The following is a 27,945-nucleotide window of genomic DNA, read 5'->3' as shown; positions in this document are numbered from 1 at the left end:
CTTAACAGTAAATGAACACTGTGCCATTTTAAACATAAGAAAATAAATAGACAAAGTTTTAAATAATTGCAATTAATTACCTTTTAGATTTTGATGAGCTTTTGTTGCTTGAAAGAAAATTCTCAAAGTCCTAAAAGATTTATATATTTTATACTCGTAAAATTCAATCTTTATATATATATACATATATATATATATATATATATATATATATATATATATATATATATATATATATATATATATATATATATATATATATATATACATATATATATATATATATTTATATATACACATACATATATATATGTAGATACATACATATATATACATATATATATATATAAAATACACTAACATTATTTACATATATATATATATATATATATATATATATATATATATATATATATATATATATATATATATATATATATATATATAAATATATATTTAAACAACTTTAAAATGTATCCTACAAAATAGTAGTACACTAATACATAAGTGCTCAATGTTCTTAAAAGAACAGAGCAATCATATTTTTGTAGAAAATCACTTAACATAAATTTTTTTCATTTCACACTGTGATTCATCAACAAAGATTCATCAGAAATGAATGATCAGATTAATAAAACTTCAATTTATACCAAAAATTAAATTACAGGAAGTCGCAAATTTCTTAACTACTGTAAATTTTTACAAATTTTACTGTGGAATTTGCTGACACTATTATAAAAAGAATTCTTTAGAAATGATTACTTATGCTTTTTTAAAAATGTTTTTTTAAAAAGGGTATTTAATGTTTAAAATATTATTTGAACTCATTTATTTTTATAGTTTTTTAGGAGAAACTTATTTTTGTGCCTACATTTAGAAATTAATTCCGATCTTTAATTAATAAGCATTCTTGATTTGCATGTGTAATTATTTCAAATTTTTCTTGTATATATGCATAGTATGCATTTTTTGGAAATATTGTTATATGCAGGCGCTATTTAAGGATGGACCAATTCAGTATAAAATCATCAATATTTTTTTCTTTTAATTCCCATATATATTTTGACAGCATGGTGTCTTTTGAATACTTTTTATTTTTGAAAGATTGCTTATGATTGGCAAAACATTTTTTCCATTCACCTTCTGTTATGCCAATATATCGTTTATCAGGTACATTCTTAGAGGAAACAACACATTTATATACCACATTTTTTGATAAACAACTTCCACTCATTGGACGATTTGTTTTTTTGTCTACAATTACAATTTTCTGTAGTTTTTTCATTTAGGATTTCTTTTTTGTTTAACAAAGCATTATTGTGACTTTTTATAATTCTTTCCATATTTTTTGTGCAACTGTAGCTAACTTTAATTGTATTTCGATTAAAAATTTTATGTAATTTATTAGAGGGCGGGAAATGCTTATCAACCAATTTATAGGGGGGGGGAGTTAAACCAAATTATATTTCTAGTTCTATTTCGTTTTTTTGTATTCCTTTTTTCATGGTCAAATTTTAGTTCAAAATTTTCAAAACCACTTTTTTTAAGGCATCTTCAAATATTCGTTTAGAGGAATTATATACATTTTCATTAGAGGAGTTTTGGTTTAGTCTGTTATTAATTGAAATCAGGATTTGTTTTAGAATTTGGGGTGGATGATTTTAGTTAATATTAATATTCAATAATTCATCGTTTGGTTTTTTAAAAGGCTTTTATAAATTATTAGAGAGGTTAAATGTGACATCAAGAAAGTTCACAATTTTTAAGTTTATGTTTATTTTGATTTGAAAGCCAATATTTTAAAAAAATTTTGAAATATCTTTTCTAATTTTATCGAGCTGTGGACCAGATTTTCTATGCATTACTATTAAACCATCATCGCGATAAAGGCCTAAATCTTTTATATTGACTATTTTTCCTAACAAATCTAAAATATATAGTCCAACAAATTCACAAAGTTCTGCTCCATCATAACTGCCCATTGTTACATCAAAGCAGTCATGAATGTTTTTTTTTTTCCAAGTTTCCTTATTAAAATAAAGTAAGGTTTTTCTACAATGTTTTATTATACAGATCGTGTCATCAGGAATAATTGTGTGGCTTTTTGCAAATTCAATTGTCTTATCTAAAATATCTGCGGTTATTGAGGGGTAAAAATCATTAATGTCAAATTGAATAAATGTACAGTCATTTTTATTTTCCATTAAGGAGAACCAATTTATAACATCAGTGGTATTTTTCCACTGTTGCAAATTTAATTTATTTCTAAGAATATTATTAATTTTGTCCAATTTAGTTTTGCTTACATGTCCAATCTCACTTTTTGAGGGAACAATAACAAGGAAGTTTGTTTTGAAAATTTGGTTTATGGTCTTTTAGTGTTACGAAGGTTTGGGCAGGGGCAGTTGATTCGATTCTGTTATCAAGGTTTATTTTTTTAGCAATACTTTGCGCTTCTAAATTAATTGCGTTTTCCAAATTTTTAGGGGCTTTTTCATAAAAACTAGTAATACTGTCGCGTAAAATTTTGAGTTGGTAAATGTTTATCAGCAAAAACCAAAATATAAGGGTTTGTTTTAATTTTTTTAACATCTAACTTTAATTATGTTTGAAATTCGTTTTTTATAGGGCGAAACTTTATTGTTTTAACTAAATGCAATAGGTCATTATCAAAATTTTCCAAATCAGGCATAAAAGATGGAGTATTTTTTGTTTTAAATCCATAATTATCATTAATTTGGTTATTATTAAATACATCATCTGTGTTTGGTTATTAAGAAAAAATGGGCTTTCCAAAGAATTCTTTTAATAAAATGCTCAACTTTTTCAATGAAAGAAATAATATAACTTTTTTTATCTAGAGTAGGTATATTTTTCAACGAGTAAGTGAAATTATTAGTTTCCATATTTACACGGAATGTTAAAATACAATTAAGAGTGCTCAACAAATGTTAATAAGGAGCCTAATATACATTTAAACAACTTTAAAATGTATCCAACAAAATAGAGTGCTCAATGTTCTTAAAAGAACAGAGCAGTTAAGCATTTCTTGCATTACATAAAATTTTTAATCGAAATACAATTAAAGTTAGCTACAGTTGCACAAAAAATATGGAAAGAATTATAAAAAGTCACAATAATGCTTTGTTAAACAAAAAAGAAATCCTAAATGAAAAAACTACAGAAAATTGTAATTGTAAAAAAAAAAAGAATTGTCCAATGAGTGGAAGTTGTTTATCAAAAAATGTGGTATATAAATGTGTTGTTTCCTCTAAGAATGTACCTGATAAACGATATATTGGCATAACAGAAGGTAAATGGAAAAAATGTTTTGCCAATCATAAGCAATCTTTCAAAAATAAAAAGTATTCAAAAGACACCATGCTGTCAAAATATATATGGAAATTAAAAGGAAAAAATAAAAAACAGCGCCTGCATATAACAATATTTTAAAAAAATGCATACTATGCATATATACAAGAAAAATTTGAAATAATTACACATGCAAATCAAGAATGCTTATTAATTAAAGATCGGAATTAATTTCTAAATGTAGGCACGAAAATAAGTTTCTAAAAAACTATAAAAAAATAAATGAGTTCAAATAATATTTTAAACATTAAATACCCTATTTAAAAAAACATTTTAAAAAAAGCATAAGTAATTATTTCTAAAGAATTTTTTTTATAATAGTGTCAGCAAATGAAAAAAAAAATTTTGTTAAGTGATTTTCTACTAAAATATAATTGCTCTGTTCTTTTAAGAACATTGAGCACTTATATATTAATGTACTACTATTTTGTAGGATACATTTTAAAGTTGTTTAAATATATATATACATATATATATATACATATATATATATATATATATATATATATATATATATATATATATATATATATATATGTAATTATGTGTATATATATATATATATTTATATACACGAATAACTTTAAATGTATTCTCAAAATAGAGTGATCATTTTTAAAAGAACAGAGCATTAAAAATTTAGTAGTATAAGGGACTTATATAGGGTAGTATATATATATATATATATATATATATATATATATATTAGGGTGTCCCAAAAAAATATATATATAAAAAAAATTGTAGACATCAAACTCTTTGTCTATACACTTAAAGAAGACCACTAGTATTTAAAAAAAGGTTTATAAGACCACTCCAAGGGCTTACTGTAGAAATAAAAGAAAAATGGTTCCAAATATTAGGAAATTTTAAAAATAATATATAATGATGTATTTTTAAAACAACGATACTTTGGGTTCTATTTTTTGGACTAACAGCTATATTTAAATTATTGATTTTTTAATTTTGTTTGACTTAATCTTATGCTTCTGACTTTATCTTACATGAATATACCAACTTTATCTTACGTTTCCAGAAAACATAAACAGTGATAGAAGAGTTGGCTTTTCTTCAAGATCAAAGAACATCAAGGAGAGGTATGATGAGTGAAAAGTATGACATTGATATGAAACAAAGAGTTGAAAGGAGAATTAAAAGGTATGAAAGAATGAGAAGAAAAATGCAGACTTAATGAAACTTTTAAATTGGATTGCAAAATTTAGAAATAGATGAAGTAATCTCTCATGACTCATATAACTTTTAATTTAAAAATTTTTAAATAATTATTTTTAATAATGGTTTAACTTAAACTTTTATTTTAAGCCTTAATGACTTTTATAAAGTCATTAACACTATTCGTTATTTAGGTTTTGTTACTCACCAGTCTTCAGTTGCTAGTGATAGTGATTTCGATTTTCTAGAAAGCAATGAAAATCAGCTTCCAACACACACAAAGGTAAAGTGACAAGCTCCAACAACCTGTTAGGATTCGATGCAGAGTTCGCTCACAAACAATGTTTCTCAGAGCTGTTATTAAAGCTTTAGGGGGAAATGTTTTAGGGGGTAACAATTTTTTTTAGGGGATAACGATTTAAATATATCTAGAAGCTCAATAGCTAGAAATAGATTCAAGTATATTGAAGATTTAGATAAATTTTTTTTACATTCAAAATATTTAAAAAAAAAATATTTATATTAAAACAAAAATAAAAATGATTATAATAAGAAAAAAATTTTTCTTTAATTTTCAAGAAGATTTAAAGAATTAATGTACTATATTTGAATTTTACTTTATATTAAATGTACTATTTTTGAATTATATAAAGTCTTTATAAGACTTTTTCTATTTTTTCAAACGTTTCTAATTTTTCAGAAATTTTTTTTTATTAGGAATGAAACCAAGAATTTCTTAAAACTTAAAGAACTTCACCATCAGATCAAGCCAATACGAAGAAATGTTGGGAAAGAAATTGATCTTGCACTTTGACAGTAAGTTGGTAAAAGAAATGGAGGTAAAGTTAAAAATTACAGTTAAAAAGGAAAGGGTTGCGATATCTGTTACCAGCCCTGAATTTAATACAAAAGATGGTCTACTTGGAATTAAAGTTTTGATATATATATATATATATATATATATATATATATATATATATATATATATATATATATATATATATATATATATATATATAATATCAAAACTTTAAATGCAAGTTCTTAAATTCAAAAAAAAACATAAAACGACATACATCATCAGAGTCACTTTCTTCCTGTGATAACTTTCTGTAGAAAAAAAAAACAAGCTCTATCTTTATTTTTTGTAACAAAATGAAAAAATTTTTGTAATAAAAATTCATTAACTAAAAATACAAAAAAACCTTTTTCTAGGAGTTGTCTTTTTAGTTTGATTAGTTTCCTCATCTTTCACCTTCTTATTCATTGTAATACTTTTCAATTCTTTTTTTGTCTCTGCCTTTTCAACAGGTTTTAAATTTATTGAACATCTTTCATTATTCGATGATTCATCGTATTCCTCTTTTATTATTTCTTGTTTTTTTTTTATGGTTTCTGAGTTTTTACTAGATAATTCATTAGCTTTGCTTTGTATATTCACAATACTTTTATTGGTTGGTTTATCTGGGGTTTTTTTTATTGTTTCTGTGTTTTTACTTGATTCATCATTAGTTTTGTTTTGCATTTTTTCTGTATATATATTTGATGGTTCATTAGCTTTGGTTTTTATAGTCTCTGAGGAATCATTAATTTTATTATTTGTAATTTTTGAATTTTTATTAAAAGAATCATTAGTTTTGATTTTTGAATCTATGTTCCTAATAAATTTCTCCTCTTTTAAACTTTTTTCTTTGTTTTTTGAAAAATTTTGCTCAACACATATTTCTTCATTTGGTTTTGTAGTTATTTTTTCTGTCTTTGAAATTTTTACAGATTTATTGAAAGCATCTGATATACTAGACTTGATGTCAACTTTTTTTTTTGATGTCATTTCATCTGGTATACTAGACTTGATGTCACCTTTTTTCTTTAAAGCAATTTCTCCAATGCTCGTTTCTGATTTCTTTGCTGAATAATAAATATTTTCTTATGAAACTTAAAAAATTACAAAACGAAGATAATATATACCAAATAATATACAAATTTAATAATGATAAACAACTACAACATAATAAACAGCTATAATTGTATTAAAGTATTATAATATAATACAATTATATTATAATTCTTTATAACTCTATATGTATAAAATTTAAACTTATAATTTTTATACATATAAATTATAAACTTACAATTTTTATATATATTATAAATAATATATTATAATTATCACCTGTACTCTGTTTATTACCAAAAAAAGATAAAGCAGGTGTATCTTTAGTCACTTCTTTTTTTGGTAATTTCTTTTCCACAAGAATTTTTTTGGATACATTTAGATTATCAGTTGTTTCAACTTTACATTCAAATTTATCAGTTGTTTCAACTTTACTTGAAATCGGATGTAATTCAGTTAAACTGTGATCTACTGAACTGTTTACAACAGATCTCTTTTCATTTTTAAGATGGCATTGAATTGTATTATATTTATTCAATAAGAATAAATTATTCTTGACTATTTCAGAATCAACAGAATATAGCATGCTGGAGTCCTATAAATAAATAAATTTTAAATTTCCTAAACTTTTTACCTAAGTTTATTTCTCTAAATACTTCTGTTAGCATCCCTAAATATTTGAGTCAGAATCCCTAAATAAAAATAAATCAGTAAAATTTTATTTTAAAGAAGCCTCTATATATATATATATATATATATATATATATATATATATATATATATATATATATATATATATATATATATTTTTTTTAACTTACTTTTAAAACTTACTTTAAACCATTGCACAGTGGGTTTAATTATGAAAAACTTGGCCAAAAATCCAAAAATTAATGAGACTGTCAAATTTGTGCATAATAATTTTTTAAATGTTTAATATTGGCATATCTAAAACAACTTTATTTTTAAAAAACATTAATAAACACTTTGTTGTTTTTTTTTAATTTTAGTTTATAAAATTGATTATAAAGTTGATGTGGCAAAACTTTTTTTTGTATTTAATTGTTTTTTGCTTTTGTAATTAAGGAAAATAAGTACTTTGTGCACTGTCGTAGGCATCTTGTATCAAGGCATTTTTGTTTGCAGTTTATGTATAACATTGCAGTTTCTGTATCAAATGGTTATCAAATTTGTTTGTACCAAAAAAAAAGCAACTTGTAACTATCTGCAAAATTATCTAAGACCAATTTAATAACTCTATATCAACTATTACAACACTTATAGTTTACTATTTGTTTATATTATTATATATTATTACTTATATATTATATTATACTTTTATGTTATTACTTTTATATTATACCAATTACTTATAGTTTATAGTTAAGACTTGTAAACAAAATGCAAAAAACATTCAAAACAACAAACTTATACATGCAATGTTGATAAATCATAATTCAAACTTGATTCATCCATTTTTTTCTCCTCATCAAAGTTAATGTCATCGTCAAAGTAGCAAAATGCAAGCAACACATAAACAACTGTCTATCACAGACTGGTGATAGGACACTCCATTCACAATTAAAAGAATAGAGGTTTAAACTCACCTTATGTATCTGGAAGTACCGCGCTTAACTTGTTTCTCCACACATGGGCCTTGTTTAACAAGATTCATATTTCAAAGTTTAGAGAGTTACAAATAAAAATAAATTAAAAATAAGTTAAATAAATTAAAAAATAAGTAATAAGAAATTAAAAATAAGTTGCCTCTTTGCCTGTAGTATAGCCCCCTCTAGAGCCTTGGCAGGGGAATTTTATAATTAAAAAATATATATATTTTTAAATAATTTTTTTGTAAACCATAAAATGTAAAGATATTTGTTTTGTTTTGTTTTTTAATAAAGCTGTTACAGTATTAATACAACTATTGTGATTTACAGTCTGAAACAGCCATTTGAAAAATAAGTTGCTTTATTCATAGTTCTTTTGTAGGTGTTTGCCAAGTTTGTTTTTGAACTGATGAAATTAAATGCAAAAAGTTATTAAAGCATAACTTTTTAGAAGTAATTTTTAATTAAAATAATTAAAACTATATAAAGAGTGCAAAGGGAAAAACTTTATTTTAAACAAATATTCATGTGAGACCACACTTTTTTTTTGGTTCAACATTTTTATTTTGATCAATTTTTAAACTTAGGTTCATGAAAATTGCATACATTGATTGTTTTTCAATATCTAATGAAAATAGATATTGAAAAACAATCAAAGTATTTGAGAAGAAGTAATAAATCTATCTATAGATTTATTACTTCTTGTCAATTTCACTGTTATGTTTTCACTTCTGGATATTAAATATATAACATCCAAAGATCTGTCAGTTAACATTTTTTTTTAATACTGATCATTCCTTTACCTATTCTGCATCTGTTTTGTTTCTGCTACTAACTTGCTAAATGTAGAACCTAATTTTTTTAGGTATATCATCACATGGTGAACCCTCTCCCATTATCGCACATTCTACCCTCTCTCTATTTTAGTTTTACAATAAAAAAAAAAAATGAAGATAAGCTATTATTTAAAAAAATATCTGTAAAAATTGACTAAAAATAGTAATTAGTTATAATCTTGCAACTATTTTAATTATCTAGAGAGTTACTAAAGTGTAACAAATTAGTTTAACTACACTTTAAAAACTTTCAAATTACCTACTCCACTGTAGCAACACTTGTGAAACTTATTTATAATAATAAGTTTCACAATTTTTATAAATACAGATAAAAAAGTTTAAAGTTTTTATAAGCCTTTTAAGCACTCAATTTCGCTAAAAAGTGAGAAGTCATAAAATACAAAAATTAACCCCCTGTCTATAATATGCTTAACCTGTTTTGCTGAAAAAAAAACCTTAAAATAATATTTGGGAAATATAGCTTTGAGCAATAAAACAAAAGAAGGAGTAATCTACATGGTAGTGGTCCCAAAATGTTAGTTTTTATTACTTAGCTGGTGTTACCTTTAATATCAAGACACTATCTACTTTAATTTCAAGACACTATCTACTTTAATCTCAAGACACTATCTACTTTAATCTTAAGACACTATCTACTTTAATCTTAAAACACTATCTACTTTAATCTCAAGATAACATCTAACCTAATGGTAAGATAACATCTAACTTTCTAAAAAGATAACATCTAATCTTAAGTCACTGTTCCCTAATTAATTGTTTTATTAAAAGTATTCCTAAACAGATTTTACAGCCCTTTTTGATTAATTAAGAATTCTCAAAACATAAATTGAATCTAAATGATTATCTAGTAATGTTAATAGTGTAGAGGTAGCTAACTTCAACAGCAAGAAATACAAGTTAAAATGTCACTGGAAGTAGTTAACTGTTCCTCCATGCAGCAGCCTTGTTAGTCAAAGTTTATGCTGGATACAACATTTTTACAAATATTTGTAACTTATAAAGACAAAAATGTAGCAAAACAACAACTCTCGAAATGGCGGAATACGGCTTAAAATATAAAAGAATTCAATAAAAAGTGGTGGAATGGAACCTCATAATGCTTTTTAATAACAATAATAATTCTACTTAATCAAACTATCATTATATTATTATTTATTACTATATATAATTTAAAAAATTTTTTCATTTTTGAAATACACCTGTAATAAAATTGAAAATATATTTTTAAAATTTACCTGTATTTTGCATTTCTGTATACTATAAACATCACAACATGTTAACTGTGAAAAATTTTCCTTAGCTTCTAAAACAAAATTTTTAAAAAAACTAATACTTACACAACTTTATATTGATCATTGAATAATAATAAATATAATAAAAACTAAACTACAATGTTATTGCATTATCATTTTTTAACAAAACTATTAATTTCATTAATTATGCATTGTAAAATTGATAATTGTACATAATTATGCATTTTAATAATAATGCAACATAAAAATCAACAGTACTGTTATTACAACATTAACTCTCAATACAATACAAGATTGTTAAAATTCTTTAACAAATATAATGATAAAATGTGTAATAACAAAACTCACTTAGTAGATTTTCTTTTTTAACAATAGTATAACTTAACACCTGCAATAAAAAAACAAGCATTTAAGATAAAACAAATATTTTCATTAATATAACTAAAGTTGACAAACTATAACTAACCATAACTATTCTGAATATAAATTTGGTAATAAAATTGACAAATTATGCATAAATTGGCACTCCCTTTGTTAAATTGTATGAAAACAATAGTATGACATTAGTATTATATTGAGTGTCGTATATAACCCTATATTGCATGAGATATTAAATATTGCATGAGATATTAAATATTGCATGAGATATTAAATATTTTAGAAAAAATTGAAAAACTAATTTTTTTATTTTGTTTGTAACTAGAAAAAATGTCTAAAAATATGTCTCCAAAATAATTAAACAAACAAAAATATCGGTTTGAAATAAAGACAACAAAAACCAAACAAACTGAATAAAGCTCACTCTAGAGTAAAGAAACAAATCAAAACAACATATTACAAAAAAACACACACACACAAAGTGAAACACACAAATGGCTAAGAGCGGGAGAAAAAAAGTGCAGTGTAACTTTGAAAAACTATTATCTGAACTTTATAAGCATCGAATTCAATTTCAGTTAATATCAATTCAAAGATTAATTACAAAAGTCTTTTTAAACAATTTGTCGTTCTCTCACTTGTAAATATAGTGTCATAGTCAAAATTTTAATATCAGATAAAATTTTTATTCCATTCATGTTTAAAAAGAGAACTTTTTAAATATGTATGGAAGCACAATCGATCGTTTTTATAAAACGACAATATATTGTTTTATTAAAACTATAATATATACTATAATACTTTATATTATTATTTATTGATTTATTTAATAACTAAATTATTTAAAAAAATATAAAATCACTATATAAAAATTAATTTAAAAGACACTTTTGGATAATTTAAAGAATTTTTTTAAAATGCAAGCCTTCCTTTTCTTTTTATTGATTAAAAAAACAACACTTTTTACTCCCTGGAATATAGAATATTCTAGGGAGTAACAATTTAGAATATATATATATATATATATATATATATATATATATATATATATATATATATATATATATATATATATATATATATATATATATATATATATATATATGTATATATATATAAACATATATATATGTATACATATATATATATATATATATATATATATATATATATATATATATATATATATATATATATATATATATATATATATATATATATATATATATATATACATATATATGTATATGTATTAGCTATCGCTTCCCGTCGAAGACAAAGCGAGAGCTCTCGTCCAAACTCCCTGTATTCTATTACAATCAGAGAATATAAAACTTTTTTCATAAGCAGTAAAAACAACAATCATCTAAAAAAATTTTTCATTCTGCAATAAATGACACTTCTTATGTATATATTCTTGTAATATATACAAAACAAACGTATGCTTGACATGGCACAACAAATCTACAAAAGTGCAAACTTTTGTTAAAAAAAAAAGAGAAAAATGAATGCCACGTTCCTATATTTTTGCATATGCAAATGTTGGTGTTTGCCTAAAATTTTTAAAAACACATGCATAACTTCAGCAAATTTTTTTTCCAAATAATTATGCAATTGATAGTTTTTTATTTATTATAAAAAACACATATTTATGATAAAAAAAAATAATTGAATACTAAAATTTAAAACACATTTTAAAGACTTTAAAAGAAACCATGCTAAAACATGATTATTTCTTTAAATAGTGTTACTTCTTTAAATAGCGTTAAAATAACTAAGTACACTAAATACCTACCAAAATAGTAATTATGTTTTAGCATGGCTTTTGCATGCGTTAACAAAATCATGCAAAATTTTAGTTAAAATGAATGCATATTTGTTATTTTTTGAATAATATGCTAATAACATATTAACTAGAATAAAAATAATTTGAAAATAAAACTTTCTTATATGACATATATATTATAATAAAAAACTAATCACAAATTACTTCCCCAGCCTGAATGAAGACAATCTTCAATCAAACTCTCTATAAGTCATAAGAAATTTAACTTTCATTGACATAAGGTAAAGCATACAGTTTTAGCCTGAAGTATAGTTATCGGAATTAGATATTGATGAACTTAATTTTCATAATAATTGGTCACACACTAACTTTTATTTTCTCTAGTGCAACCTAATTTTTGTTTCTCCAGTGCAACATTATTATGCACCTTGGTCACACACTAATTTTTTTGTTGTTGTTAAATGTTGTTAGATACATAGGTATCACTAATAAAAAAACTAAAAAAATATGTGCCAATAATTTTTACAATAATAGTTTTTACCTTAAAATAAAAAAAACAATAATAATAGTATAAAAACTTATCTAAAAATTTGTTTTAACAGTATCCAGTTATTAAACATGTTTTAACAGTATCTAGTTGTTAAACATGATTTAACACAATATCCAGTTGTTAAACCAACCTTTAAATAAGTTTGTGTTAAAGTTTAAAAAATAACTTTTATGTATTTTTGAACAAACATATTAATATAATACAAGTGAATTTACTTTGGCATCAAAATCTGTGTTTTTCCACCCACCAACAAAATATAAAACATTGAGATCCACATTTCCTTCAGCGAACCTTTCAAGCAATCTAAATAACATTTAAAAAAAATGATCAATACTTATGTTTTGCAAAATATACATCAGTTAAATACATCATAAATACATCAGTTAAATACATCAGTTTGTCTGTTATGTTGTTTGTTGAGTTTTTTTTTGTTTGACATTACAAGGACAATATTGACAGCATTTTTTTTTTCTTTACAGGTGGAGCCTGTGGAGAGAAAGCCCTACCGGTAAAAACATTCATCAATAACCTTCACTCTACTTTCAAGTTCACTTCTAACCACTAGAACCAAGCGTTATTCACTATCAATTAGACATCACTATCAACATAAATCAAGACAGATAACCTTATACAGAACACCACATGAACCTATACAGAAAACCAAATCCCTTGGGCTTTAGCTGACATTATTAACTATAAGTTTTTTGTAATAACAATTTTGTTTATTTTGTTCAACTTATTATCTGTTATGAAAGTTAAAGAAAAGTGAAAAGCCAGTCAAAACAATTAGTATATTTATTCAGCTCTTGGAATTAGGTTCGGCATTCGGCAATATTGACCTAGAAGTGTTTAAGGTCAGCAAAAAATTGCCAACCTTGTTTTTATGTTTATGGTAAAACCTTTGTATCTAATTTTTTTGCTGACCTTTAACAAATTAAATTAACATTTTTCCTAATTCTGAGAGCTGTATTTATTATAAATACACATAATTCATAAATTTAATTTTTTAATTTTATACTTTAAATATAATACAAATCATATAAATTTACAATAACAAATATATGTATCTATGTTATGAAAGTCTATGTTTCTTTTTCTAAGTCTGAAGATTCAGGATCCCAGATATATAATTATAGTTCAAGTTAGGTGGTATAAAGTATTCAGAAGCTCCAAATAAAGATTAAAAATAAAAATAATGCAGAATAAAAAATATCTTAAAATTATTAAAAAATAAATTATTAAAAAAAGGAAGAGGTGCTTAACATTTTTTTTAATGAGTCTTTTTGTGAAATTTTCCACGCTAGTGTATGTTAACAAGCTAGTGGTAATCATAATGTGTAACCATAGTTTTGGTAACATTTTTCATTAAGTTTCATTATAATAATATATCTTCCACAATATCTAATTACTTTATACAACTTTGAATTGTACCAGATTCGGTTGTGTTTAGATGGAGATAGAGCTTTTTTTATTATCTGAAATATTTATCTTTATTATCTGAAATATTTAACATATATAACTTTAACATTTTTTTAAACTTTTTATTTTACACTGACCTATACGGAAATTTTTGTGCGCTTAGACTCATTAACTATTTAAACCTGACTTGAGAAACTTCTTTCTTCCTATAACTCTTGCAAATAAAAATTCAAACGTTGCAGGAGCTATATTTTTATTATATTTATATATATATATATATATATATATTTTATTCTACAGACTTGTAATAAATGCTGACAAAATGGAAAAAATAATAAAAGAAAAAGGTTATCACATTTTGAAAATCATATATATGAACAATTTTACAAATTGCTATGAAATTAAACTTACTTTTAGATTTGCAATATGTTGCAAATGTAAAAGTGTAAATGTAAAACACTAACTCTATTACATAATAAAAATTGCATACAAAAATTGCATAATATAAATTGTGTAAGCTAAACTAACTCTATTGCATAGCTAAATAGCAAAAGAGCTGCATTTTTAAAAACAGTTTTGAGTTTTTATCAAAACTTACTTAAATTGAAATGCGGACAAACATGGTAAAATCCAAGAAAACTTAAATAACTTAACAATTCAAAAAGAAAAAGAAAAAAGTGCAACAAAACACAGTTAGTGGGATTTTGCTCATCAGATTCATGTTACCCTGATCATTTACCAACTAGTGAATTAATTTAAAGTTTCCGAAAATAGTAATATTACAGATTTGAATCAAATCAAAATAATTGTATAGATTTATAAATAAGTATGTAACATACTCTTATAAATCATTTAAATTTAACTAATTTATCAGTTACGAATATGAACTTGATGGAAAACATTTTACTTTCAAAAAAAAGTTCTGAATATTTAAAGGAGAATATTTAAAGGAGAAAGGTTGAAAAAAAATCTTTGAAGTTATCTGTTATCAACAAGTTTTTTGTTACATTGTGGAGATGAAGTTTTTCATTACATTGCTGAGGTTAAGTTTTTTGTTACGTTGTTGAGATAAAGTTTTTGTTACATTGTGAAGATAAAGTTTTTGATTATGTTGTTGAGGTTAAGTTTTTTGTTACATTGTGGAAATTAAGATTAGTAACATCGTAGAGACTGGTTTTCACAACACGAACAATGTTCATTTTTCATCATTTTAAAAAAATGCCATTGTTTTCAGAGTAACAAGTTTATGAAAGAAACCTCCCTAAAGTTTTTAGAACATTGAAGAATATTGATTGTACAGAATTTAGGTGTGAAGTATCAGAAAATTATGCACAGCAGGGAAATTCATACAAAAGTCATTGAATGACGAAATGTCTTACCATAATTAACCTACATGGTGCTGCATCTTTTATATCAAGTTATATATATATGAGGCTAGCATCTTTTTTAATGGTTTATAAAGTTCTCCTAGAAGGGAGAACTTTATAAACCATTATCTTAAGGTCACAGAGCACCGTGGGTGCATTTAACTAGGAAGTTTACATCACCGTAGGCATTTAACTAGGAAGTTCACACGTCCTTTATTACCAATGTCACTTATAGGGCTAGAGGCAGCATATAAAATTATTTTAGCAGTCAATATTTACGGAGCTGGTAAACATTATTTTGACAGTCAAACTTTTTTCTCTCAGGTGATTAATACAACAAAGGGGAGGTTTATCAACTTTTGGAAAATATCCCCACCCACCCTGAGTATATTAGGCCCCCTTATTAATTAAACTTCAATTATTGTTAACAAAGAAACTGACAAAAAAAAAAAAAAACTATCAGAGTAATCAGACTTTAAAATGTCAAAAATATAAACTAATAAAAATAAAAAACTAGTACAAATAATAAAAATAAACTAAACTAATAAAAATATTCAGTGGAATCAGGCCTTAAAAGGCCTAAAATTACAACTTAGTTGTAATTCTTAGTTGTAATTCAGTGTAAAAATAAAAATATTTATAAATAATTATGATCACTATCAAATGTTTTTTGAGTTCTATCTTTATTATTAATTCATATTATATACTTATTCAAAAATGGACTAAATATAGTTTTGCTTTGCAGCATTGATGTCTCTTAATTATTTTTTTAAGAACATAAGATATTTGAATTTTATTCATAGTTACAAAAGTTGAATCAATATGGTTCCATACTTTGTGAGATAACTTTTGTGCACCTAAGGAGTATTTTAAACCATAAAAGTCAATTTATTCAAAAAATGTACTTAAGATAGTTTTGATTTGCAGGAACTTTTAACTTTTTTTCCTTTGTTTAAAAAATCTTACAGATCAGTGATTTGTTTAAATAATTTGTTAAGAGTGTAAAAAAAAAACGAAAAAAATCACTAGACTACCAATATTCATAAATTAAAATGAATATATATATATATATTCATTTGCTAATCCCTTTCTTGAATTCCCATTGTTCATTTCATGAATATTGGTGCATAATGAATATATTCATTATAAACCAGTATATATGAAGTGAACAATGAGAACTCAAGAAAGGCATTACCAATGGATTAAAATAAAAAGTTTAAAAAAAAAAATTAAATTAAATGTTGATTTGAAACAATTGTTGAAAAATTACTGATTCATAAAAATTGTGAGAAAACAATTTAAAACTTGATCAAAAATAAACTTTGCTATGGCAAACTATAATTGTAATACTTTTAAAATTAGAATTTTATTTTATAAAATTCTTATTTTTAAAACCACCCTTGTTAAAATTATGAATTATTAAAGTAAATACCTTTTAGATCTATTAACATCCAATTGCAAAGTCATACTAATCCATTTGTATGTTACCTCAACACACACTCACAAATATATATATATATATATATATATATATATATATATATATATATACATTTAAATATATATATATATATATATATATATACATATATATATATATATATATATATATATATATATATATATATATATATATATATATATATATATATATATAGTTTGTTGCATTTGGAAAGCACGGAAGGAAAAAAATGATTCTTACACCAACACATACGTCACTTTTAATTACTTTTGACTTTCGTCCAACATTTGCGTGTTGGACGAAAGTCAAAACCATTAATTTAATTACAAATTATTCGTTTTTTAAAAAAACCACAAAAACACAAATTTAATTGACCAGAATGTTTTTAAAAACATTCTGAATTTTTAAACAATATAAACAATGTTTTTATTTTTATTTTTTTTACTGTAAGTCATGCGCGAAGTGTTGCTACATCAATTATCTTATAGCCTGACTCGCAAGGGAGTACTGCTACATCGACTGACAAGTAGCCTGACTCGCAAGGGAGTGCTGCTATATCGACTGACAAATAGCCTGATTCCCAACGGAGTGCTGCTATATCTACTATCTTTTAGCCTGACCCCCAAGGAAGTGCTGCTACATCGACTGAGGCTTTGGTTGGGGCAGGCAGTCTATCAATTAATAAAAAAAAAAATTCTGGTCTTGCATTTTAATTTTTGTCAACAAAATATGGAAAAAAATTTCAGACAACATATAAGAGTTCTATATATATACATGTATATAGAACTCTTATATGTACTCTTATATATACTAATATATATATATATATATATATATATATATATATATATATATATATATATATATATATATATATATATATATATATATATATATATATTAGTAGAAAATCACTTAACAAAAATTTTTTCCATTTGACACTGTGTTTCATCAACAAAGATTCATCAGAAATGAATGATCAAATTAATAAAACTTCAATTTATACCAAAAGTAAAATTACAGGAAGTTGCAAATGTCTTACCTACTGTAAATTTTCACACATTTGTGGAATTTGCTGACACTATTATAAAAAGAATTCTTTAGAAATGATTACTTATGCTATTTTTTTAAAATGTTTTTTTAAAAAGGGTAGTTAATGTAAATATTATTTGAACTCATTTATTTTTATAGTTTTTTAGGAGAAACTTATTTTCGTGCCTACATTTAGAATTTAATTCCGATCTTTTGTTTAATAAGCATTCTTGATTTGCATGTGTAATTATTTCAAATTTTTCTTGTAGGCATAGTATGCATTTTTTGGAAATATTGTTATATGCTGGCGCTGTTTTAAGGATAGAACAATTCAGTATAAAATCATCAATATTTTTTCTTTTAATTCCCATATATATTTTGACAGCATGGTGTCTTTTAAATACTTTTTATTCTTGAAAGATTGCTTATGATTGGCAAAACGTTTTTTCCATTCACCCTCTGTTATGCCAATATATTGTTTATCAGGTACATTCTTAGAGGAAACAACACATTTATATACAAAGATATATATATAAATATATATATATATATATATATATACTAGGGTGTCCCATAAGTTCGCGGGCACTTTGCGACAAAACTTTATTTCATTGTAACTTAATATTTATTAACAATTATTCTTCAAAGTAAATTCCATTGCTTTCTACAGCTTTCGTCCATCTTTGCGCCAATTGCTCAATTCCGCGACGATACCATTCCGCCGGTTTGGAGGCGAAAAACTCTCTGCACCCATTTTCGACCTCCTCCAAAGAATCGAATGTCCTACCGCGAAGAAAGTGAGCCATCGAACGGAACAGGTGGTAGTCGGATGAGGAAGAACTTCAATTCCAGGCAACTCCGAAATTTTTTCCTTGGTCCGAACGGCGGTGTGTGCTGGAGCGTTGTCGTGTAGCAGGAGCGCGCGCTTTCGATTGACCAAGGCAGGATAACGAGCCGAGAGAGCGGCGTAAACACGATCCAGTTGTTCAGTGTAGAGTGCGGCGTTCACTGCAAGACCATTTGGAACAAGCTCAAAGTTAATTATCCCCTCGAAATTCCACCAAACACACAACATGACCTTGTGAACGAACCGATCCTGTTTGGCGACTTGTAGAGCGGGTTGGCCGGGCTGGATCCAAACGTTCGCCTTATTGGCGTTACGGAAGAAGACCCACTTTTCATCTCCAGTAACAACTCGACGCCAGAAACGAAGGTCCTTGGGGTTTTCGAGCAGATGGGTGCAGGTGTCGACGCGTCATTTTTGCTGCGCAAGCGTCAATTCGTGAGGAACTTCTCGGCAGCGCCTATTGACGAGTTCGATTTGATGGAGGTGGCGATCGATGGTGGACTTGGAAAGGCCGAGCTCTGCCGACAATCTGCGGGTGCTAGTTTGTGGTTGCTGCTCCACCAGCTCGCGCAGCGCCTCATTGTTTACTGTCGATGGACGGCCTGACCTGGGTAGATCTGCAAGGCTGGTTTCGCCGTTGTTAAAGCGCTTGAACCATTTGGCCGCTGCGATTTTCTTGACCATTCCCTCGCCTTCCACATTGCAAATTTCAGCTGCTGCATCTCTTGAACTCAGTCCTTTTTTTCAATAGTGACGCAAAAGTACGCGAATCTCATATTTTTCGTCCGTCATTTTAGAATTAAAAAGACACATTTTTAAATCACAATTACAAAAAGCGATACACCATTTTAAAGAGGAATAAAAATACTACAAAATAATATCAATCATTAATTGATTTGAGTCAAACGTCATAAAAAAATTATGTTTGAAAATATTAGCTTCAAGTGCCCGCGAACTTATGGGACAACCTCGTATATATATATATATATATATATATATATATATATATATATATATATATATATATATATATATATATATATATATATATATATATATATATATATATATATATATACACACACAGTAAATTCCCAGTAACTCAAACCTCCAAGGGACCAAGGAAAATGGTTAGACTTAATGAATGTTCGACTAAAGCAAAATTCCAATAAATCGTTGGTTGACATGCGACATGAGTTAGAGTTAAGATGATTTTTTTTTTATGTTTCAATAAAAGAAATTACGAATTATACTAACGCAGAACAGTCAAAAGATATTATTTGAATAAGGTTAAGGACACAATTACTTCCTTATCATTTGGTAATAAAATTCCTTCTAAAAGGTGGTCTTTTATTTAGAAATTGCTTAAATAATAAAATAATTGTTTTTTTAATGGTTTTATCATGATTTATCTTTTAACAGTTTTAGTATAGCATTATATAAGTCTGAATCAGACTTTATATATTTAATACAATCAGACTTAATATAATGCTTTATTAAAACTGTTAAAAGATAAATCATGATAGAACCATTAAAAAAACAATTATTTTATAATTTAAGGAAAATATTAGGCTACAGTTGTTTATGTTTTATGAAGAAAAATGATTTCTTTTTTTTAAAAAAACATTATTTACATCAATATCTTTAATTACCAAACAAAAAGTTCAAAATATCTAAAGAAATTTGCTGAAAAGGGACAAAGGTATGGTTTGACTTAACAAAATTCGATTTATTCAAGGTTCGACTTAACCAGAGAATTTAATGGTAATCGATTTGACGATTTCAAGGGACCAAATGAAACAGAGATGATAAAAGTTCAAGATAACTAGTTTTCGACTTACTGGGAATTAACTGTATATATATATAAATATATATATATATATATTTATATAATTTTTTTAATTTATATTAAATTGTTTAAGTATGCATTATAGCAATTAAAGTTATTTTAATATAATTTTTTTTTATAATAAGCATTATTAAAAAATAAAAAAGTATTTTGTTTTTATAAACGATGACATTCTACAACAACGAAAGTCTCTTTAACGAACTTTAATATAAGAATAATTAAAGTTAATACATTTTAAAAGATAAAATTTGTTGAATAAAAAAACAAATATTTTAGAAAGCTGTTACAATTAAATAAACTTGATCTTTAATGCTCTATGTTATGGAAACACTTTTTAATGAAGTAACAAACACTTCTAATGAATTTTTATAATAAGTACAAACAACCTGTTTTGTTTTTTTACTAATGTAATTATGAATTTTTTATGATAAATGTTGATCTTTTGAAACAAATTGAAAAAAAAAAAGTACAAGTGTTAAATAATAGAATGGTTTTTAATGCATAATTATTTACTTGTTTACATTTACATGAAAACTGATATTTTTAAATTAGTAAAAAAAAAACACTATAATCAAGTGTGAGTATATCTTAAATAATGATTAAAAGTAAATTGTTCTTTGTTTATTAACTTTTATTAATGTTCTAAAATTAATAAAGATAAAAAATTATTCTGAATGTAATTAGAAATATGATTTGAATAAACTAACAATTTTCTCTGTTGAGTTTTGTTTTAGCTGTGTTGTTATAATATATATAAATAAGAAAAAAAAATCTTAAGAAAAGAGAAAAAAAAAAAATTTAACTAAAGCAAAAACACAAAATATTATATACATATAAATTATATACCGTAAAATCGTTTAAGTTCGGTCACTATGTAACTTCGGTCATTTAAGAAAAAATATAAAAAAAGCATGCAAAACTCAGGTTTTACAAACTTTTTTTTCTCAAATAATATTTGTAATTAGTTGGTAAATATGAATTTATGAAAAAAATAATAATATTTATATGCAATCTGCTGAAATAATTCTTTAGCAAAACAACAATTTGAAAAAATGCATACTATTAAAATCTAAAATAAGCAAATTATTAAAATAACTGATCATATATAATCTTAGTATTATTTAGAATCATATTTACAAAAAAAAATTATAAATTTTCGAAAATTAACTACTTTTTTTATAAAAATTAGTGAAATTTTGAAATACTCTAACTTTGGTCATTCACAGATAAACAGCGAAGGAGACAATTAGCAGTAATAATGTGAAATGTTAATAAGTGTTGTGAATGTAAAATTTACCAGTAACTTTACCTGTAAATTTACCAGTAAATTTTGAAAATTTTATAATGAATACACACCATGGTATTTTATTTAAATAAAAAATTTGTTCATAATTTCAAAACTAACTGACAGATCATTGAGTTCTAAAAAAATATCAAGCTTGTGACATATTTATTTGGAGATAAAATTACAACTCTACGACAATTTCGATGCGTTGCGAATCCTGTGACGATTGGTTGTGTGGATCTTGCTGATCTACTATGGACAACGATACGTGCAAGAATTGTCAATAAACATACAAAGCTCAAAAGCAAAGTAGCTTTAAAGCAAAGTAGTGTTAATTAAAAAAATCTTTTTAAATTAATTGAAAAATACGTTTTTAATTTTGCTACACCAGTGGCGCAGCAAATGTGATAATGGCCAAAGTAATAAAATAGTTGACTAATTACAATAAAAATTAAAAAAACTACTACTTATATTTAAATCAGTGTTTTTAAAAGGGCTGATTTTACATTTTTTTTGAAATTCACTTTTTGTGTGTTTTGTGTCCTTCTATGATAGCTTCATCAGTTTATGTCAAAAATGTGTTTAAATTTTATCTTCTTACACAAATAAAGCCATCTGAAAGTTTTTGATTTTTTTTTAAAAAGGCAAATTTGCTTCAAATACGCCCTTTTTTTAAAATTCACTCTCCAGCTGATTCGTATTTTTAGGCGCAATACGCAGAAAATGTAAACAGTTTCATGTATGTTGTTGTTATTATAAAAATTTTTATGGATCTCATAATTCCAAGCCCTAGAAAGAGGAAAGAAAGTTATCCTTGTGATTACAAACATAATAAAATAAAACAAGCACATTTAATGGGACAGTCATACATAAATCATAAGGGAAATGAAGTCCCACCAAAGTACCCTAAGTTTACGTGCAGGTAAGTTTCAAACATCCAATGTAATATATATATATATATATATATGTATATATATATGTATATATATATGTATATATATATGTATATATATATATATATATATATATATATATATATTATATTTATATATATATATATATATATATATATATATATATATATATATATATATATATATATATATATATATATATATATATATATATATATATATATATATATATATATATATACACACACTATATATACATTTACATATAGTATATTTAAATCATTTTAAACTTATCATAACTTTAATGTTTACATGAAACTATACTAAAATACTATACTATAAGATTTTGAAACATTAATCAAATTTCATGAAAGCATAAGTTTAAAATAATTTAAATATATTATATGTTTATATGTCTAAAATTTATAGAATAGCATACTTCAAAATATTTTAACCTTAAAACCTAACCCTAAGTTCAAACCAGCTATAGTACTTAGATTTGGGTATACCTGTTTTATACAGGTATGATGAGTAAAATGACTTTAAAGTAAATAATTTACAGGTTTTACATATTAAACTTTTCTTGAATAGTAGTTTGATATGCCAAAGTTTTGTTATGATTATTTTTTTAGATAGTTAACATACACTGAATAGTTATCTTGTTATAGTAAGCCTAGGCATATATAGTTCTTGAGAGTATAACATAGGTGGAAGCACTAAAAAGTCAAATACTCTAAATATGATTTGATCTATTTCCCTACAACTTTGGTGACAATGTTGTTCTCTGTTTAAGATTATAAATAATGCTGTGTATTTTAATAAAAACATTTTCTAGCTTGTATTAATTGTATATTAATTTTTCTGATTTCTTTTTTAAAGTGCAATAAAAAGTGTTTGGAAAACTTTGGAGAGGAAAACTGTGTGGATATCTTTTCCAAATTTTATGATATAAAAAACAAAGACAAACAAGATTTTTATATTCAAGGATTGAGAGATGTCACTAAAGTTAAAAGAAGAGTGCCAAATCAAAAGAATCTTGAAAAACCAAAGCAGCCAAATAGCTTCTCCTATCGTGTGATTGTAGGCAATATACGCGTAGAAATATGTTACAGGGCACTTTTATCTGTTTTAAGTATTAGTATTGGAATAACCCCTGAAGATAAAAGAGGAAAAGGTATTACTAATTGTCTTTCTCAGAATGTTCATGACATTGTTAGAAATCACATAAGATCATTTCCACTCAAGGAACCACATTACTCATGCAAAAAAGTATATTACCTCAATGCAAGTTTAAATGTAAAATTAATGTGGTAACTTTTTTGTGATAAAAATCTAGATTTTAAATTGAGCAAGTCTTTTTACTGGAACCATTTTAAAACAAATTTTAACTTTCAGTTTGGGACACTTGTTGCACGTGTGAAGAATTAAATTTTAGATTGAAATCACCACATCTCAATGCGCAGACTGGTTTTGATGGTCATAAGCTCAGGAGTAAAAGATTTTACAATGTTTTAAAACATGAAACATCAGAAGATAGCTCAAAGGAGGAGCACATTCTATCATTGGCATTTGACTATATGAAGACAATAAGCTTGCCAAAAATACCAGTCCAACAACTTTATTACATGAGACAGCTATCAGTCAAAGTTTTTTCTATATATAACATTAAAGAAGAAAAAAAGTCATATATATACTATGAAGGTCAAGGAAGAAAAGGGCCTAATGAAGTTGCAACTTTTTTAAATGATTATTTGATCTCACTTTTTTAAATTTTTTTTTTTTTTTAGATTATTCATCTCCCCAAGGCCCGAGGGGGGCCACTACAGTCAAGGAGGATACTCATTTTTTTTTTAAATTTTTTTTTTTTTGATTGAAATGATTACACTGATCAACAAATAAAATTTTATTGTGCATATCTTGTTAACTAGGTGGTTTTTTAAAACAAATTAAATATGCTGATTTCAAATATGCAAACCATTTTTCACCATCACGTCAAGTTGTAAAGATATTTGGGTTCAAATTTTTAGTATTTAAAGTAAAGTCCTAATATTGTCGAAAAAAAAGTTATTCAAAAGTATGTCGACCTGGGTCTCAAAAGAAGCGTATTTTCATAGAGATTTTAAAAATGGTATTTGTTTGTAATAAAAATAAGTACTTTTTGTATTATTGCTGAAAAATATTTTGGTAAAATTTCTTAAAAAGTCTTTAGCATTTTTTAACATAATTTTTTTTGTCAATAAATTTAAAGTAAAAATATTTATCTTTTCTAAAATCTCTATAAAAAAACGCTTCTTTTGAGACCCAGGTTGACATACTTTTGAATAACTTTTTTTTCGACAATATTAGGGACTTTACCTTAAATACTAAAGATTTGAACCCAAATATCTTAACAACTTGACATGATGGTGAAAAATGGTTTGCATGTTTAAAATCAGCATATTTAATTTGTTTTAAAAAACCACCTAGTTAACAAGATATGCACAATAAATTTTTATTTGTTGATCAGTGTTATTTGATCCCACCAAAGTATAATACATTACGTTTGTTTTGTGACAACTATGGTGGACAAAATAAAAATCAAACTTTATCACCTTTTTGTTTATACTTAACTGACAGTGGTAGGTTTGATAAAGTCGAACAGTTCTTTCCTATGAGAGGGCATAGTTTCCTCCCTTGTGATAGGGACTTTGGTATAATTTCAAGTGTTTTAAACAACACATGACCGTCTTTATCACATGTGTCAACTCACCGAGTTTATTATTAGCAGCTCCAGATCACAAAAGTTTACAGTGAAAAAAATTGTAGATGCAACTGAATTTTTTGATTTTAAAGCATGGAGTCAAAAACATTACAAAAAATCTTGCATTTCTTCAAAAACCAAGGGTAAAAATACCCCAAAAGAAAAGAAGGTTCACTTTTCAATTAGTAATTTGTTTCATTTTGTATATGAGCATGACAAAAAAGGCTACATTAAGGCATTCACTAATATCAATGGTTTGGTCTGTCATATTTTTTTAATGTCCAAACATACGGGTACTGTAATACAGGTGGATAGTTTGGCGTATCCAAGTGGCAAAGTTACACTGAAAAAAGTGAAGGTGGAAGACCTTAAAAAATTAAAACAATTCATTCCTGTAGAATTCAACGAGTTTTATAATGAGCCGTTGTCCTGGCCAACTAATGAATGTGAGAATCTCTTTAATAGTGACTTGAGGGGGAACTAGAATAATACTTACTGATAGCTAATTTAGTTAAATATATGTATTATATTTATTACTGGGACATTAAAACATTGTTTAAAAGTACATTGTTGTAGTTCTTACGGAGTTTTAATTTGTTTTCCTTCCTGAAATACTCGATTTTTTTTAAAAGGGCCAATTTTTCGAAATTTCATACATTAATTATTAATAAACGAAATGTTATAACAAAAATCAAAGTGTACTAAGATGTTACTCTTGCATATATTTTTTTTAAATATATTACACAAGTTCTGTATATTTAATATTAAAAGATTAAAGAGTTTTTTTTAGTTTTCTCAAAAACAAGTTTTAAGCAAATCAGCCCTTTTAAAAAACACTGATTCATTTAAAAAAGCCTTTTTTTATGTGCTAATTCTTGTTTTCTTTGGTGCCCCAAAAAGTCCGGGGTGACAAAGACAGGAAGGCGTGCGATTTCACGCGATAGTATGACCACACAAACAGTTTTTATTTTTAAATCATTTTGAAAGCTTGACCGCGGCTGTTAAAATGCTTTGTTTACATTTTAAAAATGCGTCAAAAAAAAAAGTATCTAAGCTATGACGAAACTTTAAAAAAAACTTACATGATTATTTTATATTTAACTTATTATTTTATATTTAATATATATACATATATATTAATATACCTATATAATATATTTATTTTTTTAATTTATAAAGTTATGCATATTTTATGATTATAAACGCTTATAAACTAATTCTATAATTTATTCTATAAACGTCTTTCATAGAAAATGTTAACGTTTTTCGTTGACGTATTTCTCACAAAAGAAACAATTTAGTTACTTTTTCTTTTGTTTTTACTACGAAGAATTGTTAAGAATCTTTTTTTGTTAAATGCGCGTATTTATTAAACAATCGTTAGAAGTAAGTTGTTACTTTTTTTAAAAGAGTTTCGTATAATATTATAAAAACATTAGCAACGATAAAAGTTTAAAAGTTCCAAACGTAATTATAAACTTAATTTAGCGTTATAGTTTATTATTTATTTTAGTCAAGTATTTTTTCGGTTTTTTTTATTTTAGTTTCAGTTAAGTTTTTTTTATTTTTCATTATTTTCTTCTACGAAGATTTCTTTTCTTTTTTCAAAATAAATTTTGTTTAAGTTTATTTATTTAAGATAAAAGTTTCTTAAGTTAAGATAAAAGTTTTTTGGCGCATTTTTAAAATGAAAACAAACTAATGTAAATGTAAACAAAGTCTTAACAGCCGCGGTCAATTTTTCAAAATGATTTAAAAACAACAAATATTTGCGTGGTCATATTCGCACTCCAAATCGCACGCCTTCCTGTCCAAGCCTGTGACACCCTCCTTAGATAACGGTATTACCTAAATTTAAATCATAATTTTACAATAAATCAACATTTAAAAATTAATTTTCATTAATTGTGACATTAAGTTTGTGATACATCATTAGCATTTATATATGGGTCGAACTTATGAGATGGTATTAAATGTTCTGTCAAAGTAGATGTTTTAATTTAAATTAAATATTGAGTACTAGTTTTCATTTTTCATTTTTTTGAAAAAAATTGAAATTTTTTTATTTATGCGTGATAAATAAATGTTAAAAGCTTAAGTGACTGAACTTAGGCGATATTACAGTATATTTAAAAAAAAATCAAATATCAGGCAATA

At 25.0% G+C, this 27,945-nt stretch overlaps 1 protein-coding gene across 1 annotated transcript in view; it reads right to left on the bottom strand.

Annotated features, from left to right (window-relative positions):
- Positions 1-27,945, bottom strand: part of LOC100202672 (DNA polymerase delta subunit 3) — a 54,127-nt gene that overhangs the window by 21,150 nt on the left and 5,032 nt on the right. The window contains exons 4-11 of the mRNA XM_065787702.1: positions 17,092-17,147; positions 13,089-13,176; positions 10,508-10,547; positions 10,142-10,209; positions 6,719-7,034; positions 5,751-6,453; positions 5,622-5,655; positions 81-130 (exon numbers count right to left, since the gene is read on the bottom strand). Of these exons, the coding sequence (XP_065643774.1) occupies positions 81-130; positions 5,622-5,655; positions 5,751-6,453; positions 6,719-7,034; positions 10,142-10,209; positions 10,508-10,547; positions 13,089-13,176; positions 17,092-17,147 (1,355 nt within the window). The remainder of the gene's footprint in view (positions 1-80; positions 131-5,621; positions 5,656-5,750; positions 6,454-6,718; positions 7,035-10,141; positions 10,210-10,507; positions 10,548-13,088; positions 13,177-17,091; positions 17,148-27,945) is intronic.

Source organism: Hydra vulgaris, chromosome 01 (assembly GCF_038396675.1).
Source record: "Hydra vulgaris chromosome 01, alternate assembly HydraT2T_AEP".
In the NCBI taxonomy this organism is placed as follows: Eukaryota; Metazoa; Cnidaria; class Hydrozoa; order Anthoathecata; family Hydridae; genus Hydra; species Hydra vulgaris.
This window is presented reverse-complemented; position numbering and strand designations above follow the sequence as displayed.